This window comes from Aotus nancymaae, unplaced genomic scaffold (assembly GCF_030222135.1).
Source record: "Aotus nancymaae isolate 86718 unplaced genomic scaffold, 86718_ANA_hifiasm-v0.15.2.pri h1tg000015l_0, whole genome shotgun sequence".
NCBI classification, from domain to species: domain Eukaryota; kingdom Metazoa; phylum Chordata; class Mammalia; order Primates; family Aotidae; genus Aotus; species Aotus nancymaae.
Genome location: NW_026988426.1, coordinates 9,098,668 through 9,123,440, shown reverse-complemented (window position 1 = coordinate 9,123,440; position 24,773 = coordinate 9,098,668). Strand labels below are relative to the sequence as shown.

Here is a 24,773-nt window from a genome sequence, read left to right as displayed (position 1 = left end):
CAAAAATGCCCACTTGGATAATGAAATTCAGTAGTGACTGCATCTACCACCCTCTGCCCTTATCATGGGCCAAGGGTGGAGGACAATATTATAAACATGTGATAAGAGTCATCTTTGAAGGAGAGGAAATTAATGAGGACATTGTAGACCCTTTGAAAGTGAAGCTGATTCTAACAAACCAGCGGGTTCTCCTTGAACCACTGCTCAGACAGAGCTGATTTATCCATATAGGGGAGTTGCCACAGAGAAAAAGTTTAATTCATGCAGAGCTGGCTGTACAGGAGATTAGAGTTTTATTATTACTCAAATCAGTCTCCCTGAAGGCTCAGAGGTTAGTGGGTTTTCAAAGATAGTTTGGTGGGTAAGGAGCCAGCAAGTAGGGAATGCTGATTGGTTGGGTTGGAGATGAAATCATAGGGAGTGGAAACTGTCTTCTTGTGTTGAGTTGGTTTCTGGGTGGGGCCCATATGGTTGTCAGAAATGTAAAAACCTGAAAAGACATCTCCAAAGGCCAGTCTCAGATTCTAAAACAGTGATGTTATCTGATGGAGTAATCAGGGAATTCGCAAATCTTTACACCTCCTAAATAATTGCTACTTAGGCATATTTCCTAATAGAATTCAGGCCCCTCTCATCCTCCTAGCTTTGTGGTCTTTCATTAGTTAGTTTTTTTTGTTTTTGCTTTTGTTTTTGAGATGGAGTTTCACTCTTGTTGCCCAGGTTGGAGTGCAAGGCGCGATCTCAGCTCACTGCAACCTCCACCCCTGGGTTCAAGGGATTCTCCTGCCTCAGCCTCCAGAGTAGCTGGGATTACAGGCATGTGTCACCACACCAGGCTCATTTTGTATTTTTGGTAGAGACGGGGTTTCTCCATGTTGGTCAGGCTGGTCTTGAACTCCCGACCTCAAGTGATCCACCTGCCTTGGCCTCCCAGAGTGCTGGGATTACAGGCGTGAGCCACCGCTCTCAACTCTTTTCATTAGTTTTACAAGGGCAATTTAGTTTCTGGGAAGGGCCATTATCATTTAATTAAATTTCTCCCAAAGTTAGCATGGCCCACACACAGGAATGAGCAAAGATAGCCAGAAGCAAGATGGGGTCAGTTAGGTCAGATCCCTTCCACTGCCATAATTTCCTCACTGTTATAATTTTTGCAAAGGGAATTTCAACTCTAGGAATCTTTTGCAAGGCATTAAAACAAAACAAAAAACCATGTACTTGAAGGGCCCCTGAAAAACGGAATGAGCTAACTTCAAGGAGTTTTCTGCCTCCAGTAAATACCACACCTAAAACAGATGCTTCCTCATCACCACCCAGAAAAGTACAGCATTTCAGCAGTAACTTACATCCATCCCAGGAGAAGGTTCTCAGCTATAAGCACATGGAATTGTATTTGAAATATGAACTATGGTCTAACCTGGGCCTGTCAGATTATAAAACACAAATTTCTGGATCCACTACATACTCTGCCTTTTGCATGTGCTTCACTTATCTCTTCTTTCAGTAACTTTTTTATTCTGATTAGAAAAGTAACACAAGGTCATTGTAGACATTCTGGAAAATTTAAGAGACCATAAAAAAGAAAACAAAAATCATTCACCATCATACCACTCATATATACACTGTTAAATTTTGGGCTCTAGAACATTTTGCTACCACTAGGGAACGTATCCAAGTCACATGGCACCAAAATCACATAGCACCAAAGTACATTAGTGTTGGTGAACCTCAATTCTTGCCTCCTCATGAAACATGAAGCTTTCCTTGACTCCTTCACAGGCCTCATGACAGGGGTGCCTCGTTTACTCAGCCAACAGCTCTCAAACCCTCACGGGAGGGAGAGCACACAGGTGAGCAGGTGCAGGAGCCAAAGCAAGCGCTTTTGGGCACTGGCAGAACCAAAGCTCTGTGCGGGGCCCCCGCAGCAGCATCTAGCGTGGAGTACCCATGACCCCTGGAGTACCAGGGGATGTGTTACAATGCACTCTTAGCTTTGCTGTCCACAGATGGCTTAAGTGTTTAACAACTCAGTGAACCCTCCGCCTTTTCGCCAAAGCAGAGGGTCAGTGTGACAGCCTTTAGCGTCCTCACCTGTGGCACCTGAGCTCTCGTTCCGTGTCCAGGAAAAATCAGGTCACATGAATGAACTGAAGGGTGGTGAATGTGGAGGATTTTACTGCTGCTGGAAGTGGCTCTCTGCAGGAAGGGGAGTTGGAAAGGGGAGGGACCAGGAAGGTATTCTTCCCCTGAATTCCTGCCATCAAGTCATCCCTCTGAAGTCAAACTGCTTCTCTCCAACATTCAGTTGCTTCTCCTCTCCTCCCCTTTTCTACTCTTTGCCAGTGGGGCCTGGGGTTTTTATGGATACAGGATGGGGGTTTTGGGGCAGGCCACGGGTGGTTTGGGAAAAGGCAACATTGGAGTGGGAAAACAGGAATGCGCTACTCACTTTGGACCATGGCACCAGGCTTGAGGGTGGGTCTTTGCTAAAGACCCCCACCCTTTTCTGCCTAGAATTTCTCTGCCTCCTGTCCTATTACTCAGAAGAAAGAATTTGAACAAAGGGCTTAAGACAGAGTGAGAGACCCAGGCAAGTTTTAGAGCAGGAATGAAAGTTTATTTAGAAAGTTTTAGAGCAGGAACAAAAGGAAGTATACTTGGAAGAGAGAGGGCGATTTGAGAGATTCAAGTGTGTGGTTTAACCTTTCATTTAGGGTTGCATATGCTGGCGTGCTTCTTGGGGTTTGCCTCCCCTCTCCCCTGATTCTTCCCTTGGAGTGGGCTGCCCACATGCACAGTGGCCTGCCAGCACTTGGGAGGGGCCACATATGCAGTATGTTTACTGAAATTGCATGCATGTTCACTTGAGGTGCTCTTCCCTTACCAGTCAAGTGTTCTTAGAAGAAGCTCATACACCAGTTAAATTTGACCATTTTGCCTCCTAGTGTGTGTGCTTGAGCCCACTCGCCCAACTCCTGAGATCTTATCGGGAAGCTGCTGATCACCAGCATCAGGTGTTTTTAATCTAATTTTATCTAATGCCTTTTCCTTGTACCAGCAGTGACCAATTATTATTTTAGAGAGACAGTTTAATAATCATCTGACCCTCACCTGACGGTTGTCTGACGTTCCTGGTGGTGATGGGCAGGGATGGGGGGCCCTCTTCTGCCCTGCTCGTGTCTGACTAGCTACCTACTGTAACACTTTCACTCTTTTTTCGGCAAAAGCATTTATCTCTGAGGCAGGAGGTAGAAGCTACTTCCTTTGCCCCTAGGCTAGAAGTGTCCCTTCAAAAGCAACTGACCAATCGGGGGGAAGAAGGCTTAGTTTTCATCATCCTCACAATTGCCCTATTTCTGCACTTCAGTGGCCTCACAAATCCCTTGGGCTCACCTAACAGACGCATGTGACTGTATCTATAATAGGTTCATTGCCCATTGCACACAGCAAGTCAATACGCTGAGAGGCCAGGATGCAGAAGAGAAAGAGGTTTAATCGCAAGGTCACCGAATGAGGAGACAGGAAGAAACTTTAAATCTATCTCCTTGTGGCATTTGGGGCTACGGTTTTTAAGAGTTTTGGAGTGGGCCAATGTGTTGGAGATGGCCATCTGGTTGAAGAGTGCCGGGCGAAGTCATGGGACAAAGTTAAGCTGTATTTTTATGCTGATCCCCTCTTTGTGGGAGTTTTCAAACTGAAATGTGGTAGAACTGGGGACATGAAAAACAACTTAAGTGATTCTTTTTTTTTTTTTTTTTTTTTGCATTTTAGGTTTTGGGGTACATGAGAAAATCATGCAAGGTTGTTGCATAGGTGCATACGTGGCAGTGTGATTTGCTGCCTTCCTCCCCTTCACCTATATCTGGCATTTCTCCCCATGCTATCCCTCCCCAACTCCCCATTCCCCCTCTGTCCCCCCCACTCCCCCCCCAACAGACCCCAGTGTATAGTGCTCCCCTCCCTGTGTCCATGTGTTGTCATTGTTCAACACCCACCTATGAGTGAAAACATGTGGTGTTTGATTTTGTGTTCTTGTGTCAGTTTGCTGAGAATGATGGTTTCCAGGTTCATCCATGTCCCTACAAAGGACGCGAACTCATCGTTTTTGATGGCTGCATAATATTCCATGGTGTATATGTGCCACATTTTTCCTGTCCAGTCTATCATTGATGGGCATTTGGGTTGGTTCCAGGTCTTTGCTATTGTAAACTGTGCTGCAATGAACATTGGTGTGCATGTGTCCTTATAGTAGAACGATTTACAATCCTTTGGATATATACCCAGTAATGGGATTGCTGGGTCAAATGGAATTTCTACTTCTAGGTCCTTGAGGAATCGCCACACTGTCTTCCACAATGGTTGAACTAATTTACACTCTCACCAACAGTGTAAAAGTGTTCCTATTTCTCCACATCCTCTCCAGCATCTGTTGTCTCCAGATTTTTTAATGATCGCCATTCTAACTGGCGTCAACTTAAGTGATTCTTAAACAAAAGCATTATGATTGTAATGTCAGAGGTCCTATCTAAAGGAAAATAGGGATGTAAATCAATTCCTATAGTCTTATGACCCTAACATCAGAAATCCTGTCTATTGGAATGATTCGGATGCAAATGGTTAGGATCTAGTGCTATATGACTTGGAGCCACATGGAAGTGGGCCAAGGTGCAGCCTCATTAATGCTGAATTGTAACTATATTTCTGTCCAGAACCCAGCATGCAATTCTTGTCAACCCTGTGAGGGTGGTTTCCTGACTCTCAATGGCCTACCAATTTCCACCTGGTAGGGTGAACCTGCCTTGTCTATCATTTCCCTTGTGATACGTTCATTCTCCTTGCCAGGGAGTGGTATACAGGTGACAAGTGAGACTTCAGGAAACCAATATGGGAACTTCTAGGGCAAATTATTTGCTCCTAAGAGAGACAAACAGGAAAAGATAGTCTTTTCTCATCTAGGATGTTATCAATCCTTAGTGGATTGATGCCTGGAACTCCAGAGGTCCTTGGAAAACTAAGCCCAGGGCAACCTAATTGATGCAGATATGAAATCTGTTCAAGTGACCTCTAGCAAGTCACTGCAAGTGGCTGAATACAAAATAGACAGTTGCAGACGAAGAGCAATTTGCAGAATAATATGTGTAGTATGATCTCATTTATGTAGCCAGATAGATGTAAATACATAGAGAAGCACTGAGAAGTGCTGCAGGAATGTAGGCAGTGGTTACTCTGGAAGCCACAGGAATCAGGCTTTCAACATTGTATTCTATGTACATCTGTATTGTTTGAAGTTTTTACAATAGCATGTACTGCTTATGTCATTTTCTAAACATTTTAATTTTTTCGAGTACACATGGCTTCCCCTTTATGTGAAATGTGTACTAGATGATCAAAGCATTCTTCCAGGAGAAAATATGTTTTTGTGGCCAAAAAAATCCTTTAGGTTATTTTTGATTTTTAGGGGGTTGCCTCCATCTCACAGCTTAATTATCAGTCACATTAACCTTGCAGTTCAGCATGTCCTCTATTTGTCAGCAGACCTTCCTCTCCTACAGGGTGAGCCATAGAAAGCTATGGGTATTGGTTCAGTTTGCCTGGGGTCAGGGTCTGGATTGTGAAGTGGAACATGTTGATAAACTTCTTCTCCAAAATCAGGTCAATAGGCATTTGGCTGATATCACCAGAATGCTGGCTGGCCATGTGGGGTGTTCAGAGATGAGTGAAGCGCAGGATGTATCTCCAGGCAATGAAACACAAGTGTACAGCCTGCCTCAGAGAATGGGCTGTGGTCCCCACATTAGAACAACCTGCCAGTGACCACATTAGAACCCCCATTCTTAAAATGCAGGTTCGGAGCCCGATTCCAGATCTGAATCACAACCCCAAGAACCTGAATTTTGTTATTATATGCAGATAAAGTACGAGAACTGCTTCCTCCATGGGTGAACTGGACTTACCAAAATAGTCAGTCAGTCCCGTGGGGCAGAGATGGGCAGTTGCCAGTTCCTCTTTCTCATCCTAGATGCTCAGAGTCGAATTTGCGGCTCAGCTGTAGCCAAGTGATTTCACTGTGGGAGGACAATTCAGAGCCCTGTTACTGGCTCCTCACATTGATTCTCTTCATCTTCTTCTACTTCTTTTTGTCATCTTTGACGTCCCCTTGTGAGCTACCAAAAGACCTTCCGGGACATGACAGGATAAAAAATAAGTAAGTATAAGCAGCCATTCATTAAACATTTAGCCAGAACGCTGCTCTAACTGCATCCCATCATATCTCATTGATCTTCACACCAGTCCTATGATCGGGTACTATTATTAACTCCATTTTAAAGATGTGAGGAACTGAGGCTTACCAAAGGTAAGTAACTGGCAGGTGCAGGTATCTAGCTCCCTAACTCCAGAGCCCTTGCTCTTAAATCCCTACCACTTGTCCCTGGAGGAACTGAACACTGAAGATGTTTTATGAACACATGAATAAAATATTTGTGTCGTTTTGAAACTTGTCTTATTTTCTACATGTATTTATTTATTGGGGTGGCACAAGGACTCATCTGTGATGGTGCAGCCACTGTAAATAAATTAGTGAAACTACTTCATGTCAATTTCATATAAAGTTTTCTGTTCAATACACTTTAGTTAGATTGTTTGGAGGAAATTAATACATGTTTACAAAAAGCCCCTCCCCCAGTTGTTACATATGCCTGAGATAATAGCTGTGAAAAGTTCAGGTGCACTTACACACACACACACGCACACACACACATCCCACAAAGGGTATCATACAACCAACATACCCTGAAACCTGCTTTGTCCACCTAATAGTATATCTTGGATACAGAACTTGTTTCACTGGAAGTCTAAGAGGCAAAGTCTGGGGAGGCCTAGAGGACACAGGGGATGGGAGGAGGCGCTCTGAGCTGGAGGTAAGGTCTCCGCCCCCCGCCAGAGCACAAGGTCGGATAACCAGTGGGACTGCTGGCTTGGCGGCCAGCGCTCTGGAGGGAGGAAGTGTGCGGCTGGGAAGCTCCGGTACTCTCGCCCGGGTTTCCCATTTCCCCCTCCCCCGCTAGGCGAGGAAAGTTAGCCCAGAAATCTGCCCCCGCCTGAAACCCGCCTGGTCCCCGCTCCCGCCCCAGGAACGTACCTCGCCAAGGGGGCCGGAGTCGAGAGCCTGGATGGAGAAGTGGACGCGCGCGGGTGGGTTCCGGGGCATGGGCACCGCCTCGCAGCGCCCTCTGCCGGCGGCTCTGGGGACGGCCCGCATCTGTCTGCGTGTGCTTCCACCAGGAGAGAGAGATTTATTTATTTTTTATTTTTATTTTTTGAGATGGAGTTTCGCTCTTGTTACCCAGGCTGGAGTGCAATGGCGCGATCTCGGCTCACCGCAACCTCCGCCTCCTGAGTTGAGGCAATTCTCCTGCCTCAGCCTCCTCAGTAGCTGGGATTACAGGCACGCGCCACCGTGCCCAGCTAATTTTTTGTATTTTTAGTAGAGACGGGGTTTCATCATGTTGACCAGGATGGTCTCGATCTCTTGACCTCATGATCCACCCACCTCGGCCTCCCAAAGTGCTGGGATTACAGGCGTGAGCCACCGCGCCCGGCCCAGGAGAGAGAGATTTATTCCGCTAATCCTGTGCATCTGTGCGGAGCTCCTAGGGCCATAGATTGGGGTGCAAATGAAATGAAGATGTAGTCTGGGTGGTTGAGTGTGGTTGTCTGTGTACCTCCCTGAGGATATTTTACTTTCTGCTCTTATCTGCCCCTATGAGCACAGGATGTATCTCTGCACATATTTGAGTGTTATTAGAGGTACATGCAGTTTTATCATCTCCCCAGGGTTGTGTTTGTATGAATGTGCATGGGTGTGTGCATGTGCACGAGTGTGTGTGCACACTCAGGGAATGGGGGAAGAGGTGCATGGAGCCAAGATGGGTGGTAAATAGTATGTTTCTGAAATTAAAGGAATAATGTGAAGGAAGGTGCTCCAGATGTATTAAACCCTTTGCCCTTCATCTCATCCCCTCTGACTTGGGAAGAACCAGGATTTTGGTTTTAAGCCCTGGGGCATACAGTTGCTCCATCCTGACATGAACTCCTCCTCCTGTCTGACTGCTCCTTGGCCTTCCTTCTTCCCTGATCTGTGGAACCCAGGCAGGCTGCCTAGTGCTGTCAATAAGCACCTTGGCCATGATGTAAACCCAAATTAGTATCCCTATCTCCTTCCCATTTCCCCCGCCCAAAAGTCATTTCCTCTTAGTTCATTACTTAGTTTTGATGTCTACTTTCCCTCATCATTATTAATGCACAGAGAGAGAGAGAAAAAAAAGGAACTTCTTCAAATTTTCCCAAAAGGTTTTGAGAGTTGTGTTCAATGTTGCAATTTGGCAAGTCAGTTTCCATCCGAAAGCTTGGAGGGAGCAGGGTATATAAGCTCCAGTAGAAGCAACAGCAGCAGAAGAAACAACATCTATTTCAGGGCCATTGGAGTCTGCATCCTACCCAGAGCAAGGTAAGTTCTTCCCAAGCCCCTGCCTCCCTTCCCTCCCTGTGGGCCTGCAGCTGTCCAGGTGTAGAAACCATTAGTGTGCTACCCTTGTACCTGGCAGCATGGAGTCGGTGGATTCCTGGAAGCACCCCTGGTGAGTCACCTGCTGGAATACTAGTGAAAACTCAGTACTTTGGGGACTGATGTACAGTGTTCATTTTAAAAGCCAACTAATAATAATTGTATAGCAAGATTTGTGAGTGTATGCATATTTTATGGAAAGGTTTACCTTATATTGAAATGGTATGTAGTGATATATACAAATATATTCCTAAATATTAATTCCCATCAGTTAAAGGACTGTACAGAGCTAAAGTGAGTGAGTCTGCCTTACTATTGAAACTTAAAAAAAAGCCTTTCATATATTCTTTAAAGTAATTGAATTCACAATTATACCTTATAACAATGTTACAAATCTTGCTCCAGTATTTGTGATGGTCTTGGTTGTCAGTTGTGATATAAAACAAATTGATAACTGTGTTCCTCATTCTTGTGGGTTAACTTTGGCCCATTTAGAAAATGAAAAGCTCTTATTACTTCCTGAGGTTTTTAAATCTGTGAGAAGGGGGAAAAAAGATAACCTTTACTGTACTGGTATCTGATACTTGCCCAGGTAAAATTGTGTGCAACAACATGGCAAGGTTAAATATCATTTTAACAAAGGGATTACTAAACCCCAGGTGATGACCCACTTTTCAAAACAAGGAATTTCAGGATACTAGATGGAATGTGGGTAACCACTTAAGAGTTAATTTTACTGGAATCTGAAATTGTATGATTTCTGTATGTTTCCTCATTCTACTGATAAGTCATGGAATCCCTCTGTGCTGGACTCTGGGGATAAAGTACGAAACAAGATAAACATGATCCGTGGCATAAGAGACTTCACTCAGTGTGGTGGAGAAGACAAACAGTAAAGAAGTAACTGTAGTGTTGCCATTGTAGTAATGCTATGGAAGGAGGGGAGCAAATAGTGGGTCCTGACTTCATCCAGGCACCATGATACTTTACGTGAATTATGTCACTAACTCCTTACCACAGTAGCATGCCCATTTTACAGATCAAGAGTGTGAGGTTTAAAGAGGCCAAGTGACTCACCCAGGGTCACACAGCTAATTAGTGAAATAGCTGGGATCACAGTTCTAGAAGTCAGCCTGGCCCTCAAACTGGGGCTCTTTGCATATGCCACCCATGGCATCAGTGACTATATCTTTTTATTCTTTAATAATAGCTCCCTTTTCTAATTAAAAGTAATAAACAAAATAAAATTTGAAAAAGAGATGCCCACCCAAGTGTCATTGGCATGCTGATGTTGGCACCAGTGTTGGGAAGCCCTTAGCTTACCCCAGGAAGTAGGAGAAGCTAACATGGGGTCCCTTTGTCTTCATGCAAGAATTTCAAGAGTTTAGAAAAACTTATGAAATTGCATACACAAAAATTTGTTTTAATCCTCAAGACTCTCAAACTTACCATGTTGAGGAAATGTGGGCTGAGGGCTACAGCTCCCTAGAATCAGCTGATCAGCCAAAGAGCCAAAGGAGGTGACCCACCACCATCTCCTCTCCTGGACAGCGCTTTGCAGTCTCAAATGTAGGTGATATTAAAGTGAGAGTTGTTTCTTAGAACCATGGCCAGGGTTTCCTTGACCCTGAAGTGCAGTTCACCTGAGATTGTCAAATGCATCTGAGGCACACAGAGGAAGTGCTGGATACAGCCTGTGGGAAAACCCTAGCATAACTGGGCATAAAGGAATCACCAGGAGATGCCAGGAATCTCTACTGTTTCCCTTCCAATGTGCCAGCCTCTGGGTTTTACAGGCCCATGTAATTACAGTACCTCTGTGGGCACTTCCCTACAGCCTGTAATGACTTTTTGACTATCCATGGTACATAAAACACAGAGATATAAAATTGTTCCCTTACTTCTTTCTTTAGGTTCAAGCTAATATGTTATTGGTTGCCTTCTATAATGTTATCTTGTTGCCTTTCCCAACAAACCTTTGAGATAAGTATTAAGTTCATTTTATAGATGAAGAGACTGAGGTTCAGAGAATGACTTGGCCAACATACACAGCAAATGAGTGGTGGGACCAAAATCAAAGCTATGTCTGTTTAACTTCAAGCCTGTGACTGTACTAACCAGTGCTCTGTGCCAGCTAGTACTTTGCCACAGTCATAACCTAGACTCAAGAGATAACCATGCCCCTAAAACCCCATGCTGTGGTGACAGCACTGAGCAGTGCGCAAGAAGGCTTGACTTCTAGTCCTGTTTCTGCCACTCACAAATTTATAATAAGGGAATGATGTACACAGCAAGGTCCCCCTAGGGTTAGCAGCAGTTCTGACAAAGTTGTGATTCGTCAATATTCAGTCACCCAATCCAGGAATGCTCACTTTTAAGGTATTTGACTGAAATAGTTAAGCATTGCCCTTCATGAAATTAAAAACAGTGGTTTCGGAACCCATGTTATCCTCCAGACCATGGGTGTTCTGCAAGGTGAATGGAGCTGTTTCAGAATGTTTCAATAACCATCTCTACCTCATTTGTAAGTGGCATGTAATTTTTGCAATCTGAAGATTTTCACAAACCCTGGATAATAACCTAGAATGGTTTCTGTATCAGATGGTGGCTGATTTAGCACAAAATTATGCATTTCATTATTTCATGGTGGATATATCAATATATTGTGGTCTTTTCCCAGTGAGCACCTTGATTTTCAGAGGTTCTACACCCTGAACATGAGGTAAACCACTGGTTCTCAAGGTGTGGTCCCAATACCAGCAGCATCTGCTTCACCTGGAAACTTTCTAGAAATGCCTATTGTCAGGCCCTCAGCCCTGCTGAATCAGTCTCTCTGGGGGCGAGACTCAGCCATCTGTTGTAGCAATGCTTCCAGGATATCCTGACAGTCACTCAAATTTTAGAACCACTAGGTTCTCTATGTGGGAAAGAGTAATCTTTAAACTTGGAAAAATTGTCATCTAAACAAGAGAAGCTGAATGCCTACAGCAAGGGCTGGCGACCAGGTTGTTGCCAGACCTTGAAAGTTTACCTCTGTATCACCTTTCCTGTCCCTAACCCAAGTCCTTCAGCTCTGGGTATCCCAGCAGACACTTCCTTGTGCTGCAGTGATACAGATGTGTGGCTTATCTCCCCCAGCTGGAGGGGAGGCATTTAACACACTGACTTCATAAATATTCATTGAGTAAAAGTATCTGCTCCTAGGAAGCGGGATCCAGGTAAGCCCTTTTTTCTCTCTCTCAACTGCTTCTAGCCCAGTGTTCTTTATGCAGTAAGCACTAAGTAAACAACTGCTAGATGTTGATCCAGAAAGTCACATTCCTTCTCTAAGCTTTAGGTTTCTCATCTTAAAAATAAAAGGATTGTATCAGACAGTTTGCCTTAGGTCTCTTTCAGCTCCAGAGCCCCAGATAGCCTGTGGTTTCTCTATTTGGAGATGTTCTTCCCGAGAGACTGTCATAGAACTCCTGTGATTTGCTTAGTACTTGGCAGCATGGAGAAGAAAGGGGAGAATGAAGATTTTATTTAAAAAAATAGCTAATATGTATATATGGTTCACAAATGTAACAAGAATTATTAACATTTTTTCTTCTCTTTTTCCTTTCTCTTCCTTCTCTTTTCCCCTTCTCTTCCCGCTGCTTCTCTCCCTTCTTATAGATGTGCCACCAGCGGTTGCTCCTCTCTTGGTTTTCCCTGGCTTTGCTAGCATCTCCCCTCGTGGCCATATGGGAACTGAAGAAAGATGGTAACCAGCCTCTCATTCTTCTCTATGGAGGCCCCACTTCTAAGCTAGGACTCTTGGGCAGCCACTGGTGGGAAATCAAACTGAAATGGGCAACCATGCACTGGGTTCTCCTAGAGAAAGCCATCACTCTGGGAAAATGCAATGCCATATCTCCTTCTTCTACCTTGATAGTATCTATATTGTTTGGTTTTCACCTTGGATGCCATTGGTACACTATGATGGGAAAAGAGATATGAAATTTTCCCGTATTACTAAAAACCAGCTGTTTCACACAATTAAAATTCCAAAGTGGAGGATTTGCAAAGTAGAACAACTGTGTTCATTTCTCATTCTACCACATGATACTGCTCCCTCAGTTGGCACTGTGATGACTTACCTCTGACCAGTTACTTTGGAGGAAGCACAGGATTCAGACTCACATTGACTTAGGTTCAAATCCTAGGTCTGTCAATTACTGGTTATGTGACTTTGAGCTAGGTCACCTATGATCCTGAATTTCCTCAACTGTAAACTGGCTATTACAAAGTGGACACCTACTACATGGGTCATTTAATGAGTTAATGAATGCAGAATACAACTCAACAGATAGTAAAGCGAAAGTAAATATCAGCTAGTATTACTATTTTTGTTGTTTAAAATAATATCTCTCATGATTCCAGAGATATTATTTATTACCCCGATGATCAATAAAAATTATTAGACTTATAGAATAGTTAACGGTAAAATAAGGGGTTCTGCCTATCCTTCTAGTATCTCACACTCAGTAAATGTGCATTCTGATTGTTGACTGCACCTGAAAGACCCTCAGATGTTTCTCACTGAAGCCAACATCATGTTCGCAAATACTGTCTTTAGTTGTATAATAATAATAGGTAATGTTTATTAAATGCAGTATCTCACTTAATTCTCACAAGAACCATATGAAGTAGAGACCGTCTTCATCCCATTTTACAGATGTTAGAAACTGAGGCTAAAGATATTAAGTAACTTGCCCAATGTCACATACCTGGTAAGGGTGGAACAGGGACTTGATCCCAATTCTGTCTCATTTCAAAGCCGGTACACAAGTTTGTGAAAAAGTTTTTACAGCGACATGAAGTAATTTTCTCCTGGGTCTTTGTAGAGCTGAATAAGAGGAAATGGGCATAAATTAAGGATGAAAATATTTCAAGCTGATGATGAGAAATAATTTTTTGATATTCTGGAGAGTACAATCTTGAAATGGGTACCTGAAAGAAATTTGGGACCACTTCTCTCTTCTCAAGAATTTTGGGAAGACAGTAATCCAGCCACCCCTTCTCCATGAGGGTTTGAGAGGTTTCAACACTCTCTTAAGTAAAAGCAAAGGCGTGAGCCAGGAAAATATGCCAGATCCCTTCCAACCCTGGGATTTTTGGTGAGCTCAGGAACCTTGGCCCTGGCATATTTAACCCCTTAGTGACTTCTGATTTGGTAAGCCACAGAAATTCCAGAAAATCAATGTGAGAAACGCTCCAAGGTGTGACTTAGGAGGGCAGACGATGCAGGGAGGCTAAGCACCAGGTTCCTGACGCTCCTCTTCAGCCTTCCTCCTGCAGCTGTCTTCCCTGCTGTTGAGCAAACGCCTTCCAGAGCTTCCAAGTCTCAGCTGGGACAGGAAAGTAACTATGCTGTTCAGGTGTCAGGGGGACAAGAAAAACTAGAAAAAGCCAAAGATGATGCCACATGGTTTTATGTCAGCACAGCTAATGATTTCCCCAGAGCTGGACCTCAAACGCTTTTGACTTCTTATTTTTGTTACCCATTCAGTCCTTATAATCCAATTGATGTAAAGTGAAAACTTTATATTCTACGATGCTTTACATCCAGAGGCCAAAAACAAGAACCACCATTTACAAAGCATGTAAGGGCACTGGGTTAAGCTCTTATGTGAATGAGCTTATGTAATCCACATATTGACTTTCTAAAGCAAGGGCTAATAGGTTTTTTCATTTTAAAGATGATGACACTGAGGCTTAGAGTAGCTAAATGTCTTGCCAAAGGTCACAAGACTGGAGTAAGGGCTACAGCTGATTCTAAATCCAGACCTCTGCGAGTCCAAAGTCCAGTCCACTATGGCTCATAAACTTGAGCAGGCATCAAAACCATCTGGAGAGCTTAAAAACCATACTACTAAACCCATTCCAAGGTTTCTGATTCGGCAGCTGAGAATCTGCATTTCTGACTGATCCCCAGGTGATGCTGCTGATGGAGTTTCATTCATCATGCTTTGGGAACTACTACATTAAGCAATTCTATTCAACTAATAATTTATGCATAGATAAAAAAATGAATGAAGCTTTGCTATGACACACTCTGAAATATTATACTAAGCCATTCTTCAAAGGCCAGTTTAGACACTGGGATTAGGCATCCCTTGCAAAGCCCAAGAGACAGAAGGTCTGAGCTGTAGCTCTTGCACTTCTGACTTGATGTGACCATGGTTAGACCCTTGGCCTCAGTACCCTCCTTCATAAAATGGAAAGATTAAGATCTATTGGACTGCTTCCTAAGAGTGTATGACAGGTAAAAAAAAAAAATACAGAGAGAATGAACATTTCTATTGGTAATTTGAAACAGAGGGAACTAAATCCTTAAATATCCATGGAAAATTGTTAAGAGAGTTTCTCTATACAGTTGGCTGACTCTTCAGTCTATAAATAACAATAATTAACACAGAATTTACTGTGTGGCAGACATTGTGCTAAGTACTTTACATACATTTTTTTTCATTTAATCCTCCATCAAACGTATGGCAGATACTGTTATGATTATAATTTTACAGATGAGGAAGCTGAGGCTCACAATAATTAAGTACCTTGTTCCAAATCCCCCAGCTGGTTAGTGGAGACTGGATTTTAGTCCTGGTTAGTCATTCTCGACACTGCGCTTTTAACCACTAAATTATTCTGCTAAATATTGTACCCTGCCGTATTCTCTATGAAACTGAAATTGTGCTAAAAGTTTCTCTTCCCCAGACCTTTGGCAGAGAGTCTTGTGCTATTTGCAGTTTTTGGTGTGTTAAGATGTTTCCATCTGCTAAATAATCAAAGGTTATTAAAGGTGGCCTCCCAGTCAATGAATTGATGGCTTTGTTTCTCTTTTCCATGACCTTGAGCCCAAGCAGGGTCTAATGCCCTGAGATAATCCCAGCAAGCATTTGCCAAACACTTATTATGAACAAGGCTGTGTTTAGGCAGTGGGAATGACCAAAGGGCTAATAAAACATAATTCCAGAGTTCCTGGAGCTTACAGCCTGGTTCTCTACTTTCTGTGCATTCCAGTTTATGTCATAGAATTGGATTGGTACCTGGATGCCCCTGGAGAAATGGTGGTTCTCACCTGTGACACCCCTGAAGTAGATGGTATCACCTGGACCTTGGACGAGAGCAGTGAGGTCTTAGGCTCTGGCAAAAACCTGACCATCCAAGTCAAAGAGTTTGGAGATGCTGGCCAGTATACCTGTCACAAAGGAGGCAAAGCTCTGAACCATTTGCTTCTGCTGCTTCACAAAAAGGAAGATGGAGTTTGGTCCACGGATATTTTAAAGGATCAGAAAGGTAATTCTATGACCTCAGATAGTATCAATTTTCTCTTTTGCTCATAAGAGTTAAAGAAAAAAAATATATTGGAAAGGCAAGTGATGATAAGTGTAGTTAATGAGTTAACACCAAGTCTCTTATTGAAACCACCACAACCTCCATTTTCCTTTGCTTTCCTGGACCCTTTGGGTGATAAATCATCAAAATCTTATATTAGGAGAGCTTCATGGTCAGTCTGAATGCTTAGCCTGATGTTTTCTTTAAATAACAGTGATATTATTTAATGGCTAATGGAAATTAACCAATAGTGCATCACTCTGCACTGGTGTGATAGCCTTGAAAAAATGAATGCCTCTATCAGGTGTGTTGGGTGTGTAGTGTACTCTGCAGAATCAGCATCCTACTGGGACCCTCCCAATCCCAGCTACCCAACAGGGAACACGTGGAAGACTTTCACCCTGTACCATCTGGCAACCTGTGATTAAACACAATCAAAACCTTTCTGAAAAAACTCTAAATATTGAATTTTTGTTCTTTTCAAATCCAGAACCCAAAAATAAGACCTTTCTAAGATGTGAGGCCAAGAATTATTCTGGACGTTTCACCTGCTGGTGGCTGACAACAATCAGTACTGATTTGACATTCAGTGTCAAAAGCAGCAGAGGGTGAGTGAAACTGCTTTGGTTTCTCAGAATTTTGCTAGAACTATTTCATTAAGAAATTAAGGGCAACCTCTCAGTGACCTATTGGTTAATGATATAAGGGGAAAGGCAAAGTTAAACCCATATTTTTTCAACCACCCTTTCTTGTCTACATTGAAGAAAGAACATGGAGATTTAGGCCAATCGTTTGAATAAATTTATGTGTTAGGGCAGGATGTTACTGGAAGCTGAGAATAGTTTCGCTTTGTTTGAACTCACTCATCCAAATTGCCTGGCCATGCTTCCTGAAGGCTCAAAGCCCCAGAGAAAGGGATAAAAGGAGAATTCAAAGCTACAAATGACTTGCCGAAATTGCACCTTGAGTCAAAAATAAAAACAAGAGCTCCAGAACATCGATCTTAGAATCCCTAAAGTAGACTCCAACACTCTATGAGGCCTCCTGAAATTTTCCCAGGGCCACCTCAACTCCTTTTACTTCTGCTGACACCAGTAATCTGAAGTTCCCTGTTGGTCCAATACACTTGGACTTTCCCTAAGAAAGCAATTTCCATAAATACAAGACCTATGTGTTAACCCCCATGTGACATACTTTAATCATCACCTAAGTTCCTGAGCAATGTGGCATAATGGAGCAAACCCCAGGCATCCTGGCTTTACCATTATTTCACTGAGTAAATTAAGCACTGGGGTCTCACTTTCCCATCTTTAAAAGGAAAATGCTTACTAAAGAAATGTTTCTCCAAGTGCATAAACACATAGATGCACATGTTCACTGTGATTATTTTGGTAATCAGCAGAGGAATGGTTAAATAAAACATGGTACACACTACTCTGGCTTAATGTGCAGTCATTGAAATGGATAACCCAACCTATATGTTTTGCCATGGAGAGCTCCCCATAATATGTTCAGAGGGGAAAAAGATGGTTACATAATCATATGTATATAATTTGATCCTAGTTCATAAAAATAAAATCTATAGTATATTTACGGGTAAAATATATAGTGGATATATATATAATGTGGAGATATATAATATGGATAATAATATATACAATGTGTATTGTATATATAATGTGGATATACAATTATCTTGAATATTCATTGAAAAAGTTCTGTCCAGGCAAAGTGGCTCACACCTGTAATCTCATCTTTTTGGGAAGCTGAGGCAGAATTATTGCTTCAGGCCAGGAGTTCAAGACCAGCCTAGGCAACATAGTGAGACCCCATCCCAACAAACATTAAAAATAAAAAAATTAGGTGGGTGTAGTAGCACACACCTGTATTCCCAGCTACTTGGGAGGCAGAGGGAGGGGATCACTTGAGCCTAGGAGTTCAAGGGTACAGTGAGGTCTGATCCCACCACTGCATTCCATCCTGAGTGACAGAGCAAGACCCTGTCTCTTAAAAAAACAAGAGCGAGAGAGAAAGAAAAAGAAAAAGGAAGGTCTGGAAAGATACAACAACCTCCCCATCCTTAACTGGGGAGAGCAGTTAAGGATGAAGAAGACGTACACTTCTTTCCTTTATATGCATCTTTATCATTTTTACTTTTATAATTAGTGTGTATTGATTTTATAATTAAAATTATTTTAAAAATAAGTTTTTAACAAGGGGGTTTAATAATCAGGGACTCTAGGTCTAAAAAAAAAAAACAAAAACAAAAACAAAAAAACAAAAACTTCCATATTCATTTAGTCCAGAGACATATAAGTGCTCTTGAAGCTAAGTTCTTTCTCCTGGGGAGGGTGGTTTCTTACCTTCTGGGTAGAAATCAGCCCAGTTGGAGAAACTGTGTCCTCAGACAGACAGTTGAGGCCTTACCTGCTTCACTGGCTAAAACCACTAGGAAATCTCTCCCCAGTGTGTAACACAGGCTAATTTCTGTCTTTGACTTCAGCTCTTCTGACCCCCAAGGGGTGACGTGCAGAGCACCTATGCTCTCTGCAGAGAGGGTCAGAGGGGACAGCAAGGAGTATGAGTACTCGGTGGAGTGTCAGGAGGACAGTGCCTGCCCAGCCGCTGAGGAGAGGCTGCCCATTGAGGTCGTGGTGGATGCCATTCACAAGCTCAAATATGAAAACTACACCAGCAGCTTCTTCATCAGGGACATCAGTGAGTGTTGGATGATTATATGTGCTCCATAAAGAAAGATACCATTTGTCACATGTTCACAATCCCCCATGCACTGGGGTAGGTGGTTGACAAGCATTATCTCTTTTATTCTGCATCAAAAAAAAAAAAATGATGTAGATACTATTATCTGCATTTTAAGGAGGAGGAAATTGGGTCTTATAAAAGTTAAGCAACTTGCCCCAGATCTCAAATCTTACAGTCAGATCTTACAGTTAACAGTTCAAATCCAGATCTGCTCCACTAGAAAAGGCAGGCTCTTTGCTGCACTTCTATTCGGCTGCCAGACAGTTTCCAAGATGAATCCCAGAGCCCCTCAAGCATAATATTCATATTTAGAACCAGGGCTTCCCTATTAATGGCAATTATTCCCAACAAATCTTTCCTTAGCATTTGAAAAGGGACTTCTTTCTCAGAATATAAACCCCTCCAAAATGGACACTATTTTTTTTAATTGGCAGATAGGGATTTCACCCTAAGTCATTTCCTTTGCTATTTATTGATTAACCAGGCAGCATGATAAAGTGTAATAAAACCAGCTTCAAAACTTATGGAGGGTTTGTACTTGGTGGGTGGGGTCTAGTTCACATAGGGTAGCCAAGGAAGGCCTCTCTGAGGAGGTGACATTTAGCTGACACCAAAAGGAAAGATGTCAGTTGTGTTAAAAACAGAGGAAAGCATATTTGCGAAGCACCTGCTAGGAACCGTGATCTTTGCATGGAGCAGTGCCAGGCCTGCAGAGCCCAACCACACCCCGTAGCATGTCTCCCCCTCCCGTTATCTAGAAGACCTAATTGAGGAAGGAGTCTTTGTGAAACTCACTGCTGTATCCTTCAGGCATAGTCCAGTGGCCGGAACATAATGGGTGCTCAGTATTTATGGAATAAACAAGCAAATTGAGCATAGAGACAATTGACTATAACTGCTCCAAGACATGTCAGCAACAAAAGCTATGAAAGACAAAAGAAAAGGCAGTAAATAGAAAATCTATTATCTCATCCTCAGGGAGAGGCTCAGCTCAGTTCCATGTTCGGTGCAAAGTGAGGGATTCAGCACAGAGAGGGTGGTCCTTCAATGCATGGCTCATAACCATTACAGCGGAGGTTGTCCCATCTGATTTTTCAGTGATGAGGATTCTGAGCATCTCTCAGATCCTGCAATAAATGTGGATCTGAGATGTAGCCATTGATAACAACCGCCTTCCCGAGGCACCCGCATGAGCACCTGCAGCAGCAGTGCCTCACATTTGCCAGCCAGGTGCTCACAGAAATTAAGTAACTATCCAGTGGACTCACAGTTGGTCAAAGGTGCAAGTGGGATCAGAAGCCAAAACCACTGAACTCCAAAGTCTCATTCGCAGAATAAAGAGTGTTTATCCTCTTCCACAGTCAAACCTGACCCACCCAAGAACTTGCAGCTGAAGCCATTAAAGAATTCTCGGCAGGTGGAGGTCAGCTGGGAGTACCCTGACACGTGGAGTACTCCACATTCCTACTTCTCCCTGACATTCTGCGTTCAGGTCCAGGGCAAGAGCAAGAGAGAAAAGGTAAGAAGTGATTCAGGGGCAGTATATTTATTGGTTAGGTTTATGGAGGCCTGCCATAAAGTGAGAAGATGAATGATGATAATAACAACTACATCCATGTATCACTTAAAATTCTGAGAAATGTGTCGTTATGCAGTTCCATCACTGTGCAAACATATAAGATGTACCTACACAAACCCAGATGGTATATAGCCTACTACACATCTAGGCTTTATGGTATAGACTATTGCTCCTAGGCTGCAAACCTGTATGGCATGCTCTTGTACTGAATGCTGTAGGCAATTATAGCATAATAGTTTGTATATCTAAACAAAAGAGCAAAAATATAATATTATAACAATATAGGGCCACTGGTCATACATGTGATCCTTCTTTGACTGAAATGTTATTATGTGACGCATAACTACTTTTTTTAGCACTTTTCTATTTGTCTGGAACTGTGACAAGGGTTTTCCATGTTTATTTCACTTAACCTACAAAATTAACTCAACAAAGGCAGCTGGTATTATTCTGGTTTTTTATACTCCCTTTATTGTGGAAAAGAGGTTTTCCTTTTTTCCAGAAACCGTGCCAAGGTAAAGCAAAGCTGTAGCTGATGCAGGAATTTTGTGTCAGTGTCAGCAGCTCTGCCCTCACTATGTGCTCACTGGGCAGTAGCCCTAGCCCCAAGGAAAGGATGGTGGGTAGCCAGTAGTATTATCATCATTTCACAAGTGATTGAAGACTCAGGGAGGTTAAGTGACTTTCCCAAGGTCACACAGCTAGGAAATGACAAAACCAGGATACAAACTCCACCTGCTGAATAGTTAGCCCATGCACCTAACCACCCTACCACCTCTGGTCTGGTTGGTCATTGATCTTGGCACTCAGAATTCATCCTGATATAGGAAACCTGGGCTCAAGAAGCCTAAAATTGTTGTTTCAACTGAGTGCACGTAACAAATGATAGAACATGCAAGCGATATTACCCAAAAAATGGGTAGCTCCTGGCTGTTCCAGATATTAAAATTATTTTATTAAACAGGATGTCTACATTTATACAGACTAAGACAATGGCTTTCCAGCTTCCTTGCCTTTCAAAATGGGTGTCCATTTTGGAGGGGTTTATATTCTAAGAAAGAAGTCCCTTTTCAAATGCTAAGGAAAGATTGGTTGGGAAAAATTGCCATCAAGGAATTTTTTTGCCTATTGCAAGGTTCTAGAGGTCCTTTTGTACACATTCCTTTGTCTCCCTTGACCCCACTTTTAAAATCACTGGCAAAGCCTTAACTCAGCATAGCATTTAGCATGTGGTAGAAATTCAGTGAGTTAGTTACTCTCTGGGAAAAAAAATTCAGGTGGGGAGGTATTCTGGAATAGATATTTACCTAAATTTTATTTTACATCTTGACAAGTACTTTCCTTATTTAAGATCTGTATGATTAGTAGGTGATATTGAGTGCTTCCTATACGCTAAAGACTTGCCAAGACTTTGACGTGATTTTTACCTTTAACTTCTACAATTCTGTGAAGTAGGCATTACTGTTATCCCTACGTATAAGTGAGGAAACAGACACAGAGAACCTAAGACATTTTCCTGAAGTTACACAGCTATTAAGTAGCAGAGCCAGGAATTGATGAAAGTTTTCTGATGAAAGGATCAGGATATGGCATTTCTGAATATCTCAGGGACAGCTGGAGCAAATCTCCCTCTCTCTCTCACCATCAGCTCAGGACTGGGTGACTGGCCATGGGTACTTGAGGCAGGTAAGGCAACTGTGCTAGAAAGATGAAAGCTGGGCCAAATGATTTCTCCCTCAAGGGCTTACAAAGTACAAAAGCTGCACCTCTATTTGGAGTGTCTGCCAGTAGGTGGTGCAAGTTCTGCACACTCCCCTGTGAATTGCAAGCATAGTGCCCTAAGACCAAGATGGGCTTGTTTTGGGAGATTATGCATTGCAGAAATAGGCTCAGCTTACCCTGTGACTATGTTGCCAAGGGGCCTTCACAGCTTTCCTCCTCTTTTGCAGAAAGATAGAGTCTGCATGGACAAGACCTCAGCCACGGTCATCTGCCGCAAAAATGCCAGCGTTAGCGTGCAGGCCCAGGACCGCTACTATAGCTCATCTTGGAGTGAATGGGCATCTGTGCCCTGCAGTTAGGTGAGCAGGCCCTCAAAGCCCAGCCCAGACCTCCACGCTTAGTGCACCTGGGTGCAGGGATATGATTGGGGGCTGTGCTGGAGAGGAAAGGGGGATGGGGTGGCCAGCACCCAGTTGCCAGAATCAGAAACATATTTATTCACTAACAGATATTTATTTTGTGCCTGTGTTATGTAGGACACTGTGCTGGCCACGGGGATATTGCAGGAAAGAAAACAGACCTGGGTTCTGCCCTCCTAAAGAGGAAGGCAAAGAAGAGAGATAGGTAGCCAGGAGGCAGAGCATGGAGGACTTGCAAGCTTGCAGGACTGAGAACCTCGTTCTGGGGGCCCTGGGCCCTGAAACCCACTGGGTTTTCAGCAAGGAATTAATACAATCAGATATTCTTTTAAGAAAACTCTCAAGAAAGCCTCTGGCAAACACACATGGTACCAGCCAAATTCCAGGCCACATAAGGAAGACCTGGGCCTTCTGGCATGAAATCCCCTAGACTCAATTGCCCAAGATAATGTGTTAAGAAAAATAAGAAGAGTTTGCTGTTGCAATGTCGACCCCATATAGATTTTTGGCATTCTTTTCCAGGTTCCAATCCCAGGATGAAAATTTGAAGGAAAACTGGAAGATATTATGCAATATGTTTAAAGACAGAATGGAATCGACCCAAAAAGATACTTTCTATCTGATTTGCTTAAAAAAAATGTTTTAGGGTCACAATGATATCTTTGCTGTATTTGTATAACTAGATGCTAAATATCCATTGAAACAATCAGCTAATTTATGTATAGATTTTCCAGCTCTCAAGTTGTCATGGACCTTCGTGCTATTTAAATATTTAAGTAATTTATGTATTTATTAATTTGTTACTGTGATTTAACATTTGTGTTCCAGGACGTATTGAATGTTTCATACTTTCACCACCTGATCCATCAGGGTCAGTCCCTATTATGCAAAATGTGAATTTAATTTTATTTATACTGACAACTTTTCAAGTAAGGCTGCAAGTACATCAGTTTTATGACAATCGGGAAGATTGTCATAATCATATATTAGTGATGGATGGGAACACAAGAGATACTTAAATAGAAACCTGACGATGCAAACCTTTTGAGAAGATCCTGGAGAAGAAGATGCTAGGATGCTAGTTCTCATGTCTGTGAAGACTTCCTGGAGGTGGTGTTGATAAAGCAATTTAGGGTCACTTGCACTTCTAAGCAAGTTTAATCTTTGGATGCCCAAATTTCAAAAGAGCTAAAAAAAAAAAAAATGATTGACCAGCCTGGGAAACATAGCAAGACCCCCGTCTCTACAAAAAATTTAAAAAGTAGCCAGGCATGGTGGCTCATGCCTGTGGTCCCAGCGAGGCAGGAGGATTGCTTAAGCCCAGGAGGTCAAGGCTACAATGAGCCCTGATTGTGTCACTGCACTCCAGCCTATGTGACAGAATGAGACCCAGTCTAAAAAAAAAAAAAAAATGATTGAAATTAAAACTCAGCTTTAGCTTCAGTGGCAATCCTTACCCCCACCTCTCTACAATACATACGAGGATGGCACAGAAACACCATAAGTGTCTGGAAGGCAAAACGATTTTAAGATTCAAGAGAGAGGACAAGTAGTTATGGCTAAGGACATAAAATCGGCAGAATTGCAGGTGGCTTCTTAACAGCCATGTGAGAAGCAGACAGATGCAGAGAAAATCTGGAATCCCTTTCTCATTAGTATGAGCGAAGCTAATATGCAGTTATGACCAGAAAATTTTACTCCATGAAGTTGCTATTTTAAGTAATGTATATGCTTTCTGTAAAGTGATTATGTTTGTTTTCTGTTTATTTATTTATTTATTTTTGCATTATGAGGCTGAACTAGTAAAAACTCTTCTTTGTAATCATAATTTGGGTTTTCTCAGCTGATTTGAGTATTCTGCTTGCAAGTCTACTAAGGGTGCATTTTTTCCCCTATCATTTAAGAATTGCCCTTTCTTGGAGTGATCCCATTCCAAATTTTGCAGAGTTGCTCTTTCCCCGTATAGTATTTCCAAAGTCAGTGTCTTTCTGAGCTCAGGGAATGTGCCTATAATCTGACCAGGAAGGATCCTTTGCAAGGGCACCAAACTGCATTGTGCCTTCTTTATGGGTGGATGCTCTCACTTCTTCCACCCTCTATCCTGAAATCAACTACTAGTTTCCCCAGAATCATAAAATAAAACTCTAACCTGGTACAGCCACGGACATCTCAGCTCTTAGGTCCAGCTCTAGTATTTACTGAGGGTTTGCAATATATATGGACTTCTGTGCCAGCTTTGGGCTAAAGAATAGGCAGGGCCTGCCAATTCCCCTTGGTGCTTCCCATGGAATGAGCAAATGATGGGATCCAAGGGGATGCAGTCAAATTTCCTGCTCTCCCCAAAATCCAAGTGTGCACATTC

At 42.6% G+C, this 24,773-nt stretch overlaps 1 protein-coding gene and 1 non-coding gene across 2 annotated transcripts; one reads left to right on the top strand and one right to left on the bottom strand.

Moving 5' to 3' along the window:
• The first annotated feature begins 8,378 nt into the window (after positions 1-8,378).
• On the top strand, positions 8,379-24,274 carry IL12B (interleukin 12B). The gene is made up of 8 exons (XM_012461051.2): positions 8,379-8,509; positions 12,224-12,311; positions 15,614-15,889; positions 16,419-16,536; positions 18,432-18,646; positions 20,053-20,210; positions 22,220-22,351; positions 22,934-24,274. Exons 2-7 carry the CDS (start codon positions 12,224-12,226, stop codon positions 22,349-22,351), a joined length of 987 nt encoding a protein of 328 aa, XP_012316474.2. The 5' UTR covers positions 8,379-8,509; the 3' UTR covers positions 22,934-24,274.
• On the bottom strand, positions 20,765-20,891 carry LOC135275139 (U4atac minor spliceosomal RNA). The gene has a single exon (XR_010342853.1). It is a non-coding gene; the product is annotated as a U4atac minor spliceosomal RNA (small nuclear RNA).
• Positions 24,275-24,773: the final 499 nt, after the last annotated feature.